Source organism: Heterodontus francisci, chromosome 37 (assembly GCF_036365525.1).
Source record: "Heterodontus francisci isolate sHetFra1 chromosome 37, sHetFra1.hap1, whole genome shotgun sequence".
Lineage (NCBI taxonomy): Eukaryota > Metazoa > Chordata > Chondrichthyes > Heterodontiformes > Heterodontidae > Heterodontus > Heterodontus francisci.
In genome coordinates this window covers 33289977-33305822 of record NC_090407.1, presented here as the reverse complement: position 1 = coordinate 33305822, position 15846 = coordinate 33289977, and the positions used below count along the sequence as shown (strand labels likewise).

Here is a 15846-nt window from a genome sequence, read left to right as displayed (position 1 = left end):
GACATTCAGTGGCATTACCATGGCTGAATCCCCCACATTCAACATCCTAGGGGTTACCATTGACCAGAAACTGAACTGGAGTAGCCATATAAATACTGTGGCTACAAGAGCAGGTCAGAGGCTAGGAATCCTGAGGCGAGTAACTCACCTCCTGACTCCCCAAAGCCTGTCCACCATCTACAAGGCACAAGTCAGGCGTGTGATGGAATATTCTCCACTTGCCTGGATGGGTGCAGCTCCAGCAACACTCAAGAAGCTCGACACCATCCAGAAGAAAGCAGCCCGCTTGACTGGCAACCCATCCAAAAACATTCACTCCCTCCACCACTGACGCATGGTGGCAGCTGTGTGTGCCATCTACAAGATGCACTGCAGCAACGCACCAAGGCTCCTTAGACAGCACCTTCCAAACCCACGACCTCTACCAACTAGATGGACAAAGGCAGAAAATGGATGGGAACACCACCACCTGCAAATTCCCCTTCAAGTCACACACCATCCTGACTTGGAACTGTATCGCCGTTCCTTCACTGTCGTTGGGTCAAAATCCTGGAACTCCCTTCCTAACAGCACTGTATACCTACCTCACATGGACTGCAGTGGTTCAAGACAGCAGCTCACCACCAGCTTCTCAAGGGCAATTCAGGATGGGCAATAAATGCTGGCCTAGCCAGCGACATCCACATCCCATGAATGAATAAAAAAAAACTTAAATAGTCGTCTAGCTTTCACAACAGAAAGGGGCAGGTGTGGCAGAGGGCCAAGGAAAGGTCGACTCAAAAAAAAAAATCAGGATACAGACTTGCTGGTTTAAGTGAAGTAAGATGATCCATGGACTAACAACAACATTGATTTTTCTTGTTATGCAGAAACAGAATGTCACAATAGTGAATACGCTTATAAGCATTGCTTTGTATGTTCACCTGACTGTGGAACAAAGCAGCTTAATGATCTCAACTAAATCTCATGGCACCTAGCGTTAACTCAATCCACCTTTGGAGAGATTGAAGATATAGCCGGTGAAAAAGTCACAAATATCCATTGCCATCAAGTCCCGTTACCATAGAAGTACCTACAGATCGGTCTGAATTGACTCCCATAAAAGTAAACCACTCAGACTGCTCGTGAAAGTAAGAGATACCACTGAACCAGTGAAGGAATCTATGGCAGATCCGAATTTGTAACTAAAGGCTATTACTGCCCTTTTACGGAAGTACTGAAGTGGACAACCAAGAATCATAGAAACTTCGGGCGCAGAAGGAAGCCATTTGGCCCATCATGTCTATGCAGGCCTAAAAGTATCTATCCAGGCTAATCCCACTTTCCAGCTCAGTCCATAGCCTTGTAGGTTACATCACTTCAAGTGCATATGCAACTGTTCTTTTAAATGTATGCATTTTTCTGCCTCTGCCACCCTTTCAGGCAGGGTGTTTCAGACCATCATCACTTTCTGGGTGAAAAAGATTCTCAACATGCCCCAATATGATAAAACAAGATCTGGCCAAAGTGGATTGGGAGCAGCTACTTGTAGGAAAGTCTACATCAGACCAGTGGGAGACGTTCAAAGAGGAAATAGTGAGAGTTCAGAGCCAACATGTACCCATTAAGGTGAAGGGTAGGACAAACAAGTCCAGGGAACCCTGAATGTCAAGGGATATGGAGGATTGGATCAGGACAAAAAAAGGAGGCTTATGGCAGATTCAGAAGGCTGAAAACTGCAGAGGTACTGGAGGAGTATAGAAATTGTAGGGGGGGGGGGTACTTAAAAAAGTAATTAGGAGAGCGAAGAGGGGACATGAAAAAACGTTGGCGGGCAAGATAAAGGAAAGTCCTAAGGCGATTTGTAAGTATATTAAGGGCAAGAGGAACACTAGGGAAAGAGTAGGGCCCATTAGGGACCAAAATGGCAATGTGTGTGTGGAACAGGAGGACATAGGTGAGGTTTTAAATGATTACTTTTCATCTGTGTTCACTATGGAGAAGGACGATGTAGGTGTCGAGATCAGGGAGCGGGAATGTGATATACTTGAACAAATTAGCATTGAAAGGGACGAAGTATTAGCTGGCTTAAAAGTGGATAAATCCCCAGGCCCAAATGAGATGTATCCCAGGCTGTTATGTGAGGCAAGGGAGGAGATAGCAGGGGCTCTGACACAAATTTTCAAATCCTCTCTGGCCACAGAAGAGGTACCAAAGGATTGGAGGACAGTGAATGTGGTACCTTTATTCAAGAAGGGTAGCAGGGATAAACCAGGTAATTACAGGCTGGTGAGTGTAACATCAGTGGTAGGGAAACTATTGGAAAAAATTCTGAGGGACAAGATTAATCTCCATTTGGAGAGGCAGGGATTAATGAGGGATAGTAAGCATGGCTTTGTCTGGGGGAGATCGTGTCTGACTAACTTGATTGAATTTTTTGTGGAAGTGACTAGATGTGTCGATGAGGGTAAAGCAGTTGATGTAGTCTACATGGACTTCAGTAAGGCTATTGATAAGGTCCCGCATGGGAGACTGGTTAAGAAGGTAAGAGCCCATAGGATCCAGGGCAATTTGGCAAATTGGATCCAAAATTGGGTTAGTGGTAGGAGACAGAGGGTAATGGTTGAGGGTTGTTTTTGCGAGTGGAAGCCTGTGACCAGTGGTGTACCACAGGGATCGATGCTGGGACCCTTGCTGTTTGTAGTGTACATTAATGATTTAGACGTGAATATAGGAGGTAGATGACATGAAAATTGGTGGTGTCGTAAATAGTGAGGAGGAAAGCCTTAGATTACAGGACGATATAGATGGGCTGGTAAGATGGACTGAGCAGTGGCAAATGGAATTTAATCCTGAGAAGTGTGAGGTGATGCATTTTGGGAGGACTAACAAGGCAAGGGAATATACAATGGATGGTAGGACCGTAGGAAGTACAGAGGGTCAGAGGGACCTTGGTGTACTTGTCAATAGATCACTGAAGGCAGCAGCACAGATAGATAAGGTGGTTAGGAAGACATATGGGATACTTGCCTTTATTAGCCGAGGCAAAGAATATAACAGCAGGGAGGTTATGATGGAGCTGTATGAAACGTTAGTTAGGCCACAGCTGGAGTACTGTGTACAGTTCTGGGCACCACACTTAGGAAGGATGTGATTGCACTGGAGAGGGTGCAGAGGAGATTCACCAAGATGTTGCCTGGGCTGGAGTATTTCAGCTATGGAGAGAGACTGAAAGGCTAGGGTTGTTTTCCTTAGAGCACAGAAGGCTGAGGGGGTACATGATTGAAGTATTCAAAATTATGAGGGACATTGATAGGTTAGATAGGAAGAAACTTTTTCCCTTAGTAGGGGGGTCAATAACCAGGGGGCATAGATTTAAGGTAAGGGGCAGGAGGTTTAGAGGGGATTTGAGGAAAAAATTTTCACTCAGAGGGTGGCTGGAATCTGGAACGCACTGCCTGAAGGGGTGGTAGAGGCAGGAACCCTCATAACATTTAAGAAGTATTTAGATGAGCATTTGAAATGCCATAGCAAACAAGGCTATGGGCCAAGTACTGGAAAATGGGATTAGAATAGTTAGGTGCTTGATGGCTGGCACAGACATGATGGGCTGAAGGGCCTGTTTCTGTGCTGTATAACTCTATGACTCTAATCTTGCCACCAATTACTTTAAATCTATGCCCCTGGTTTTTGGCACCTCTAAGTGAAATAGGTCATTCCTATCCACCCTATCTAGGCCGTTTGTAATTTTATACACCTCAACTAAATCTCCCCTCAGTCACCTCTGTTTCAAAGAAAACAACCCCAACCTATCCAATCTTACCTCATGGCAACATCCTCTAAATCTCCCTGTACTGTCTCCAGTGCGACCACATCCTTCCTATGATGCAGTGACCAGAACTGTACATAGTGGTTTAGTTGTGGTCTAACCAGTGTTTTATCCAGTTCTAACATAAACTCCCTGCTCTTATATTTTATGCCTTGGCTAATAAAAGTATCCCGTATGCCTTCTTTATCATCTTATCTACCTCTCTTGCCACCTTTAGGGATTTGTGGCCATGCATTCCAAGGTCCCTCTGTTGCTCTACAGCTCTAGGTATCCTACCGTTTATTGTGTATTCCCTCGCCTTGTGTGCCCTCCCAAAATATATTACCCTCACATCTCTCAGGATTGAATTCCATTTGCTGCTTTTCTGCCCAATTGATCAGTCCTTGATATCTTTCTGCAATCTACATCCTCCTTTCTTACGATCAACCACATGGCCAATTTTGTATCATCTACAAACTTCTTAATCATGCACTCTACATTTAAGTCTAAATCCTTGCTGTATACCACGAAAAGCAAGAGGCCCAGTACTGAGCCCTGCACAGCCCCACTGGAAACAGTCTTTCAGTCACAAAAACATCCATCAACCATTATCCTTTGCTTCCTGCCACTGAGCCAATTTTGGATCCAATTTGCCACTATTCCTTGGATCCTATGGGCTTCACTTTTCTGACAAGCCTGACATGTGGGACTTTGTCAAAAGCCTTGCTCAAATCCATATAGACTACATCAAACACACTACCCTCCTCGTTATTCCCTCAAAAAATTCAATCAAGTTAGTCAGACAAATGCATGGCCTTTATCCCTTTTATTTCATATGGATTAATCGGATGTAAAAATGATGGCGTTTGAAAATTTCAAATTTCTGCATTTAGAGTTAAGGGTAGAGTAAGGAAGTTGAGCTTGTCTCTTTTGAAAAGGGGAAACTTCACTGTAATGTTTTCAAAATTATGATAGGAATTGACTAAACTAATTTAGAAAGAAGATTCTCTGTGGGGGAAAATGTTCAAATACAAGGTGGCAGAAGTTGAAAATTAGCAAGTCAGGGAGAACTTAGTTAAACAAAGGTTAATAGTAAAACAAGTTAGCAAGAAAGGGCACTTCGGCAGGCAGTACATTTAGGTTGAAAAGACAGTGGATTGAGTGGCACAGTGAGATAACAGATAAGTGGAGTTGGCATTAACCAAAGAGGTTTGGATCCAATGAGCTTGCCCTTAGGAATTCGTATGTTGAAACTCACCATTCGCCAAGTGCCTCCAAACAGCGCATTCGTCCAAGGACGAGCTCTGGATCATCCTTGTTCATGTCCATCTTCTTGTCATATGCAACCAAAGCATCTTCCCATTCATGAAGCTTCTCATACCATGTTGCTTGGATCTCCTATAAAACATGCCCCAAAATTTAGAATTTAAAGAAGTGCAGCTTACAGTACATTCCTAATATCTGCAGATGGTTATCCTCTGCTATGAACGCTGGACTTTGTAAAATGATAGTTTTTAAAACTGTGATTTTTAAAAGTTTAAGATGAAGTCAGGTGACCCCACAGCAACTCTTCTTGAAGACAAGACAGAAACCTTGGTTACCAGGAGAACAAAGAACACAGATCAAAGATTTCTTTTTGAAAAACAGAGACTGTAGGGGTATAACACCTGAAGAACAACGGTCTTCACCCTCCCAGACTTCTGGATTGTCAATGAGGAGTAAGTGATTCTGAGGATGCAAATATACCAGGCAGCTTTTAACACCTGGGAACAATGGAAGGACCAGGTGCTCTATGGAAATCAGACTTCTGGACTTCACATATTGGAAAAGGTCAATGAGCTATTGACTTTTGAGCCCAGTTAAATTTAACAGATTTTCAGAAGGCACACAGGCTGTACAGAAGATCAGTAGCAGCAGTTTCAGAGCAGGCTCTAAGAAAGGAAGACAACCAGCAGTGACAGCCTTGAGAGAGAGAGAAAGAGAGAGGAAATACTTACTCTCAGAAGCCTGATACAGCGAAAGGCTGTGAAGACTTGAACCTGTTTTGAAAGTTTAAGTTTGCGGATAAGGAAAAGATTAACAGAATCAGCAGGAATCACCTTATTGACAGATGTCCAGGTTGGAAGTAATCGGAGAAGTGAGCGAAGAGGACATTAATACTGAAAAGGTCTGGGAGTAAAACCCATTGGGACTAGCAGGAGTTTGGGACTTTGAACCACAAAGATTTCGCCATCAAAGAGGACTGTGCAATGTATAAGTGCAGTGTGAAGTTTGCAGGTATTTTAATAAGTACAAAGTACTATTTAGTTCATTGGGATTTCTTTTGGTTCAGTTGGTATAATAAAAGTCTGAAAATGTGAAACCTTGCGTACTTCCTTAAATTGGTCTGGGGGCTCATATTTTGTATTTTATATGTTAACGGTTTCACGGAGGTTGTAATATCCTCCAAAACATCTGTTTAATAGTTTCACAGATTACACATTATGCATTGCAATTTTGGTATTACCTTAGAAATTTTCAAGAGTACAAACCTCATTCAGGATGGATTTGATTCCCCCATGGATTTCAATGATTGTAAAACTTATTCTTTGATTAAATCACAAGCTAGTTCTTATATCAGACTTGTGCATAAGTCAAGGATTGTACTATCTCAGCGCACAAACTTGTATAGATATCAAAATGCCAGAAAATGTTGTTGTATATCACTGACAGATCACAAAAACCTCCATACAAATAAATAACATGTGTGAATTAAGTCTCTAACCTCTCACACAGATAAAGAATTTACTCCCATACTCTAACTCCTGGATAAAGAACATAAACTGGGATCACTATAAAAATATTTTAAGAAGTTGAATTTTCACTTTTACAAGAGTATGAATTACTGTATTCTGTCACATACAGTTTCTGCAGAATATCATTAAAAATGTATCCAAGTAACTGGGACTTATTGTAGTTAACAGTGCATTAAAAAAATTACACTTGAATGTCTAAACAACAGCCTGTAGTCTTGGTAATTATTTAGTTAAACTGGATCGCCCATCACCTACCCATCATGTTCTGTTTACAGGACGTCTAAAACAGGCCTCTATCTTTCCAGCTCGAGTAGATGAAAGAAAAATGTTAGAACTCCCATTTCATGAACTGTAAATTATAAAAAGATTTGAATGTATTCATCTACCTGATTGTTTGCACAAAAATAGTTTATCTGATTCCAACTGAATAGATGGGCTGCACATATTGGGCTGCATTTAATGGACTCCCCGGAGACCGGGGTGGGGGACCATAGAATTGCAACAGGAGGTGGGGACGGAAGGAGGGCCCGTCACCAGCCACTTTAGGCCCTCTTCCTGCCACTGGAATTAAGACAGCGGTGGGGGAGGACATCCAGTGAAATGAGGCGAACTCCCTGTGAGCTTTTTGGGGGTGGGGGGAGGGGGGCATGGGGCTTTTCTGTGGGTAATCTGCGACCCCCAAGCCCCGCATTCTTCACTCACTCTCGCCGCCGCCCTCCAAACGCCAGGGCATGCCGGACTGGCCCGGCGACTCCACATCACTTACCTCAAGTCCGGGTCTCTGGAGCTAGGCCTGCCCCAAGGTACAGTACCAGTAGTGGCCACCGCTCCCGATGGTGCTGCTGATACTACCGAGCTGCCAGCCCTCTGATTGACCTGCAGCTGTTGCAGGCGGGATCCTCATCTTTGAAAGGGACGGGGATCCTGGAGCCGGGCACTTAAATGCCTGAGCGCAGTACAATTGTGCCAGCGGTGGGGGTGGGGTGGCTCTGAAAGGCCAAGGCAGGGTTTCCAACGCCTTTTTGGCCCGACGCCAGGAGCCCCACCGGCGCAACTGAATTCGGCCCATTGTTTTTCCCAGCACAAGGGCCATTAGCTGTTCACAGCTCATATGCAATATTATGTTATCAAACCCAATGATGTAATATATGTTCAAATAAATTTAGCTCAGATTTAGTGAGGGGGGACATGATTGAGGTATATAAAATTATGAGGGGCATTGATAGGATAGATAGAAATAAATTTTTTCCCTTAGCGGAGGGGTCAATAACCAGGGGGCATAGATTTAAGATAAGGGGCAGGAAGTTTAGAGGGAATTTGAGGAAAACATTTTTCACTCAGAGGATGGTTGGAATCTGAAACGCACTGCCTGAAGAGGTGGTAGAGGCAGGAACCCTCACAACATTTAAGAAGTATTTAGATGAGCACTTGAAATGCCACAGCATACAAGGCTATGGGCCAAGTACTGGAAATGGGATTAGAATAGTTAGGTGCTTGATGGCCGACACAGACACGATAGGCCGAAGGGCCTGTTTCGGTGTTGTATAACTCTCTGACTCTACGACTAATTGGGTGAAAATTTTTCCCTTCAATTTCAAGAGATATTTAATTGCACAATGTATTCCCTACAGTGACCTTTTGCCAACCTAACACTGACTGTACTTCAAATGCAATTCTTTGGTTAAGTGTTTTGGGATGTCTTGAGCACGTTAAGGCGCGATAAATATGCAACATTTTTTCTTAAGCATCCTAACTACATTTTGTGCATCCTGCATGAACTGAGGTGTTCCTGGAGTGAAATGCACAGGGCCTCACAAGCTCAGATCTTGCCAAATAAAAAGAAAAGCGGCTTTCCTGATCCTCGGCTGTACCAAATTCAGCAACTATACTTCAGTGCTTTTTGCGGCATGAGACCTGTGCATTGGGACCTGTAACACTTCTTTGGTATTAGACCAATAAAAAGCAGATTTTGATAATACCCAACACCGGCAGTGGAGGTGTGAACCTAATAATTCCTCCACAGTAAATTTGGTAGCAGTTTCAAAGCAAATTGATCACACTAGCTGTGGGCTTCACATTAATACAATACTGATAATGTGGCAGGGTACAATGTATAATTACTATAAGGGGATATGACAGCAATGAGGAAAGGACCAGCCATTCAAGATTGCCAGTCGTTTAGGGAATGGCACATAATGAAAAAAAAACACTGGAATCATGCGGTTTGTCTTTGGGTACTGGAACCCTTCTAAGAGCTATAGCACTTTAACAAATTCCATAGCCGGACGTGAGGCTATTCAACAATACAACGTGGCCAAAGTACCTTTCATTTATCTTGATTTATGCACATGCCTGCAGAAACTTTATTGTTGCAAATGCTGTAGAATGATGGCATAAAGGTACACCTTTTCTCTTTCATTTATTTCATTTAAGGATGATTTCAAAAGGATACTGGATGAGCACTTGAAGGAAACAAACTTGTAGGGCTACAAGGATCGAGCAGGGGAGTGGGACTGAATGAACTGCTCCGCAAAGAGCCAGCATGGACACAATGGGTCAAATGGCCTCCATCTATGCTATAAATGACTCTGTGACTGTATGATGAGTTTTTTTTTTAAACTATGCAGAACAAGTGAACATATCATGTTCTAAGGCCTTCTGACACAAACCCATGATGACCTCAGACCTGCTGTACCCCACTCACTAAGTGAAGGAATTAAATGACCTAACTGCAGGTCAATCTAGTGTGACTTCTTGTGTAAATACAATCGGTGGGTGAGGTTGACCTCATCAAGATGGTTCTGATTACGGTGTTGAATGTTACAGCTCCATTGGCATCTGATGCTTGGGAATGAGAGTTTGATATTTTTAACCCTCACCAATTACTATTTGATTTCAGGTTGTGGCAATTTTACAACACAATCTAAAGGACAAAGCACCTCTATAGTGAAGTACTAAGCATGGTTAATTTTAATTTATACAGCTGTCTAAGGTAGTTATTTTAATAATTGCATTTGCACGTGAAATTATATATAGTCCAAAGTTCCACAGGTCAATAAAACGGACAGTAACCTTATGCTGTCAAAAATAACAGATGGCCACCATACATCACCGCTTGTATACCAAACAATAGAAGATGGAATAAACTTTAAAAAGAGTAGCAGCGTAGAGTACAATGCAATGTGCTCACTGTTTCAGGCTGAACCACACGGTTTGCAATGTTCCCCAATTTTACTTCGAGATGAGTTTCTGAATTCAAATACTTTCCATCAGAAAAACTACCTACTTCCACATTCGTAAAGTTGCCCGCCTCCACTCCATCTTAGCCAATCTGCTGCTGAAACCCACATCCATCCCCTGGTCACCCCCAGACTCAATTGATCCAATGTTTACTGGCCAACTACCTGTCCCTCATTTTCCATAAACTTCACTTGTCTCCTAACTCGCTCCAAGTGCCATTACTCCTGTCCTCTCTGACTTACACTGGGACCAAGTCCCCCCCACTGCCTCATGCACAACACAGTGAATACTACTTCATATTGCAATGGGGGAAGCAAAACAAAACATGAAGCTTATGTAACAAGAAATATATATCATTCACTGTGTCGAATCCTATGCTAAACCCATCCCATCGTTTGAGAAAACTATGCAAATTATGTTGCTATCAATGAATTTCCTTTATCTTCCTTCTGTAAGAGTGACTTCGTAAAATTATAATGGAGATTTTTTTCTGCAAATATCCAAGGTCGGAAGACATTTCCACATTCTAAAGGACAGATGGTTCTCCCATAATATTCTGTAATGATATACTGCAATATGGAATGGCAGGTTCCACAGAATACAATTGTAATCAGTAAAGCAGCCATCAGATACAATCACTGTTTTTGTGACACAAAGAAAATGCACCATTTCAACACTGTCCAAAATCTCAACAATCCCGCAGAGCAAATTCGCCTTTAATTGACTTCCTTTTCTTTTTAGAATGCCCTGTTACATAAGGACATTCGGGGGGAGACGGTGCTGCATGTTAGAAAAATCTCCAAGCCTGTTTATGAAGACACTGAGACTAGGATGTTTTGGTAGAGATTGTTTATTGTTTGCCACAGAGCTTACTTCTGCTCTCCAAATCCCACCACCAGCCAGTGCTGGCTGGCTCTTCTTTATATATACACTTGAATACAATTAGCAAATTAACACCCAACACCTGTTCATCCTATTATCTAGAACTACCAGGTATTTATCATCCATTAACAGAACTTCAGACCCTAAAAGTGTAGTGGTAATGCCAATAAATTAGTAATCTAGAGGCCCAGGATAATGACATGGGGACATGGGTTCAAATCCCACCACAGCAGCTGGTGGAATTTAAATTCAATTAATTAATAGCAATCTGCAATTGAAAGCTAGTCTCTGTAATGGTGCCATGAAACTGTCATTGAATGTCATAAAAACCCATCTGCTTCACTAATGTCCTTCAGGGAAGGAAATCTGCTGTCCTTACCTGGTCTGGCCTGCATGTAACTCCAGACCAATAGCAATGTGGTTGACTCTTAACTGCCCTCTGAAATATGGCCTAGCAAACCATTCAGTTGTCAAGGCAATTAGGGATGGGCAACAAATGTTGGCCTTGCCAGCGACACCCACATCCCAGGAAAGAAAAAAAACCCCGTAATAATGAACAGCTGCCACAATGAAAGGAATTATAGGAAGATATAGGTAAAGATATTCAGATGAAGAATGGTCCAGCTGTACAGATGCAACTCTGGAGTATCTGTAGCATGCTGGGATGGCTGCAGAAACATTCACTAACTGCTTTTCATATTTAACCCGTCCCTTGGTACAATTATATTGTGAGGAGTTATGTTCATGACTCGAATCATTCTAAATCCAAACCTTCTCCACTGTTTGCTGGAATGCCTGAATGGGAGGGTAAGTTGAATCATTTTTTTATGTTACTGAAAGTAATGCTGAATAGATTAATAAAATGCAAGTGCTAGAAATCTGAAATAAAAAAATGCAGGGAACACTGCTGAAAAGAGGAACAACAAATTAAGGTTTCTATTGTTTTCAAATGCTGAGCGGCCTGCTGTGTATTTCCAGTATGTTGTGCTTTTACTTAGGATGCAGGAACCTAGTATAAAACACCTTGGACAGATCTCTAAACAAAGAATTGACATTCAAAATATTCCTTTTTTTAAAAAAAAAAGGGAGTGGGAAGTGAATAGGTTTCTTGAAAATACAGGATTTCATTCTGTTTAGCAGCAGGGATTTTATGGAATGCTTCTTCAAATTGTCAATTGCAGAATTTGTAAAGACAAATTTGACCATTTCAAAACAAACAGCAGAAATCTGTACTATGGCAGAGCAGTGGATTTTTTCTGAATAGGACTGAGGTGATTAAACAAATGTTTTGCATTGTTTAGCTGAAAATGGGATATTTATAAATGCATTCTATACTAATATTAACATCCTCAAATTTTTCTCATGTGTCATGATTATGCCACCGGTATATTGAAATCAATGGGATAGTACCATTACCTTTGACAATTGTATTATCAGTATGTCTGTTAATCTTGTTTGCCCCACAAGTAGTGCTTGTACTTCTTTCAACCTGTTACAAGGATAGCTAAAGAGACATACCATTTCCTCTAATGGTAGGCAATGGTGAGCGATTGACTAGTAATTTTTAAATAGTCTTAAACCTGGAACCATATTAGCGCACATAATTGCACTAAGCCCTGTTTTACAAGTGTCATGCAGAGCCCCCACCTGCCAAGACTGAGGCACATTAATTTTGTCATATGAACATTGATTTAAAAACTGTTGAAGTGAAGAAAGGACTTGTTTAAAAAAAAATTACCAGGCCCTTGGCTGGAAAGACATTTGCTTGGGGAGACAAAGGGGTCACTTCCTTTATCCAGTTTAACCCACAATGGACTTTGAGCACCAGACATTGAAGATGAGGGAGCTCAAATTTCAGGATGACTGCTGGGATGGCGGAATCCATAAACGGATGTGGTCAGACCAGCTGGTCACGTGACTAGCCTGCTTGGCAACCTGTTTTTTTCTGAATTGTACAAAGAGTTTGAACTAAGAGACGGCAGAATCCTCCTGGACTGAAGAAAACCTCTCTTGTCTGTCTGCTCCCATCTCTTTCTCACAGAATTCCAAATCGACGAAAAACACATGAACCCCAAGAGAGAAAGGTATTCTACAGCAAACAAGGTTTAAGATGAATACTGGACCCCAACGAAAAGCAAGATCTACCTACAATCAAGGACTCTACAGTGAGTTAGAACAGTAAGCAAAACCGTCTTCAGATATTGCCTCAAACTTTTGCACTGTATTTCTTCTGCTCTTTTCTGTCTATCTGCATGTGCGTATCGCGTATCCATGCTAGCGTGGGTGCTATCCGAATTGAGTTTGTTTAATTTTTTAAAATTTATTTTAGAGATACAGCACTGAAACAGGCCCTTCGGCCCACCGAGTCTGTGCCGACCATCAACCACCCATTTATACTAATCCTACATTAATCCCATTACCCTCTCACATCCCCACCTTCCCTCAATTCCCCTACCACCTACCTATACTAGGGTCAATTTACAATGGCCAATTTACCGATCAACCTGCAAGTCTTTGGCTGTGGGAGGAAACTGGAGCACCCGGCGAAAACCCACGCAGTCACAGGGAGAACTTGCAAACTCCGCACAGGTAGTACCCAGAATCGAACCCGGGTCGCTGGAGCCGTGAGGCTGCGGTGCTAACCACTGCGCCGCCCAGTTTCAACTTTTTTTCTTTAAACCTAAGAAAACCTGTTTGGCTAGTTTCTTTGCCTTATAATTGGAAGTTAGTGAACAAGGATTCACTAAGAGGGAGCTAACAAACGGTGGGTTTAAAAATTAAACCCTGCTACGGTAAGACCAGGTGAAGGCTGAGAGGGACCCCTAGATCCCTTTCTCACCTGGTCATAACACAAGTTTAAGAAAATTCCTTCATAACCTGCAGGAGCGGGAATAAAATAAGAATGGCTAGTAAAAGCATGGCTGTCGAGTTTCATTCCTGGTTACATAAATCCTAAAATGATTTTCATTATGCACAAATAAAAAATAAGCCAGCACTGCTTCATCTAGTCAGGGAAACACAGAATGCAAAGTACTGCACTGTCAGTAGATGAGGTGATAGGCAGCAGAATTGCTGCTGACGGATAAGCGCCTGCAATTCTACTCAAGTGCTGCCAGAAGTCCATTAGTCATATGTTCTCATCCAGGACTCTGGCAAGTTGTTGCTGTACCAACACAGATTTGTACATACCATTTACAGAGGCATTCTATGCATTAACAAATACATTAGAAAAGGAGCTCTCGGGTCAAAGTGTTAATATAGTCATTCAGTAACTTCTTGTAAAGGGCTGCAATCACTTGCTCAAGAGGCACGCTCAGAAGTGCTGGAGAATGGAAGGGATGAGCATGGAGGGCCAACACCTGCAACTCCCCACACAGTGAGCCCCTGATTCCAATCATACCACCGTGGGCAGTTGCCAAAAGACCTGGCAGCTCCTCACAGTAAGAAAACTTTCTTTTTAAGGGTAAACTTAAATAGTTTCGACATTCTTGTCAAAGCAAGGGATTCAGAGTATTTACCAGCTCTCCATAGTGTTTCATGGCATATTCCAGAACCCCCGCGGCTGCCTCAGGCTGCTGCAGTTTATTGTTTATGCTGTCAATAAAAGAAGAATATTTAGTACAATTACAATCAAGTGGCATCACAGAAAGTATGCTAATCTAAAAATTATATTTATCATGTCCTCAGGATATCCCAAAGCGCTTCGCATCTAAAGAATTACTTTTGAAGTGCTGTTACTCGTTAGCAAATATGGAAGCCCGAATTTCTCTAACATCTGATGCAGCATAGTCAGACAGCGTCCAGTTCAAGTTTCATCTGCTGCTATTCAAAGGAATGAATTTAAGAGATTAGAGGGAGAAAGGATGAGGGACTGAGGGAGGTAAAGGAAAATCAAGCAGGCAGACAGAAATACAGAAAGAATGTTATATAATATGATAGAGAAGTGAGAACACAATCGTGACTGGCTCAGAGTCAGTCAACTTAACAATTACGAATTAGCAGCACTGCACCAAGATCTACTAAATAAATCTGTGAATGCTCATGAGATATTTATATCCAGTCAATTATATTGTGAATACATACAGAAATTACTTAAAATATAATCTGACAAGTTTACGTAACCATATATATTAAGCTTCACAACTGTGTAACCTCAAGGTCTGTAAAGATATACTGTTACATATTGCCAGAATTTTACTGTATTTTAAGTATTATTTTGTCACAATTGATGCAAAGGCCCATTGAAATAAAACAGATTTTGAGAGCATTAATGATAACCTGCACCTTGGCTTATGCAACGAGACTCAGATCACAAAGGGCATCACCTAGCCATTGTGACAAAAGGATAGATTTTTGTCCGGTTTTCGTTAGTAGCAATTTCATGATATTCAGTGATTGTACACAAGCAGTTTTTATAAATCACATAAGTTTTTGCTATAGATGCTGCGAAGTTTGAGGGAAGGAACCAGGTTAACTTTGAATAGATAGAGACACTGTGATTTGCTCAGTTTGATGCATTACAACCAATTATTCTGAATACAATTATGAGCTATGAAAAATCTAAACGTGCTACAACAAGTGAAAGGGTATTTAAACAGTTAGATCCAATCAATAAGCTGAATAGAGTTAAATTATTAGAATGCAGCCTAACCGATTATAGGCTTCACAAGGAAAAATACAATAGACTAGTCAGGAACAGTCCAAGAAAATTGAAGGACTATGTTTATACGAGTTATCTATAAAAGAGCATGCTTTAAGTTAGCTACTGTAAACATATAACTGTCAGACTATTCACTTGTAAGTTATTTATTTTACAAATTGCCTTTATAGTTTCAACTTGAAAGCAAGGTCCAATGTGATGCTTTACCAGTGATGAGAGTTGTTATGGAGACATAAGTAGTCCAATACCCCCCAGCCATTACCAGGATTTTCTATTCATTTTTCTTACCAAGATCGCAAGAAAAGGATACACAATCTCAGAGGATCCACCCATTAGCATGATGTAAAATGTAAGAATCAAAATAATCTAGGGTAAGAACATTTCAAAAGACTCAACAACATAATCATCTAAGAACATATGCACCAACATTTTCTCTTGGCTACCTTCAAGTCTCTGCCACATCATCTATGGAATTGTGGAGG

At 41.6% G+C, this 15846-nt stretch overlaps 1 protein-coding gene across 1 annotated transcript in view; it reads right to left on the bottom strand.

Moving 5' to 3' along the window:
* Positions 1 to 15846, bottom strand: part of mtor (mechanistic target of rapamycin kinase) — a 432694-nt gene that overhangs the window by 179432 nt on the left and 237416 nt on the right. The window contains 2 exon segments of the mRNA XM_068017001.1: positions 5046 to 5185; positions 14223 to 14298. Of these exon segments, the coding sequence (XP_067873102.1) occupies positions 5046 to 5185; positions 14223 to 14298 (216 nt within the window).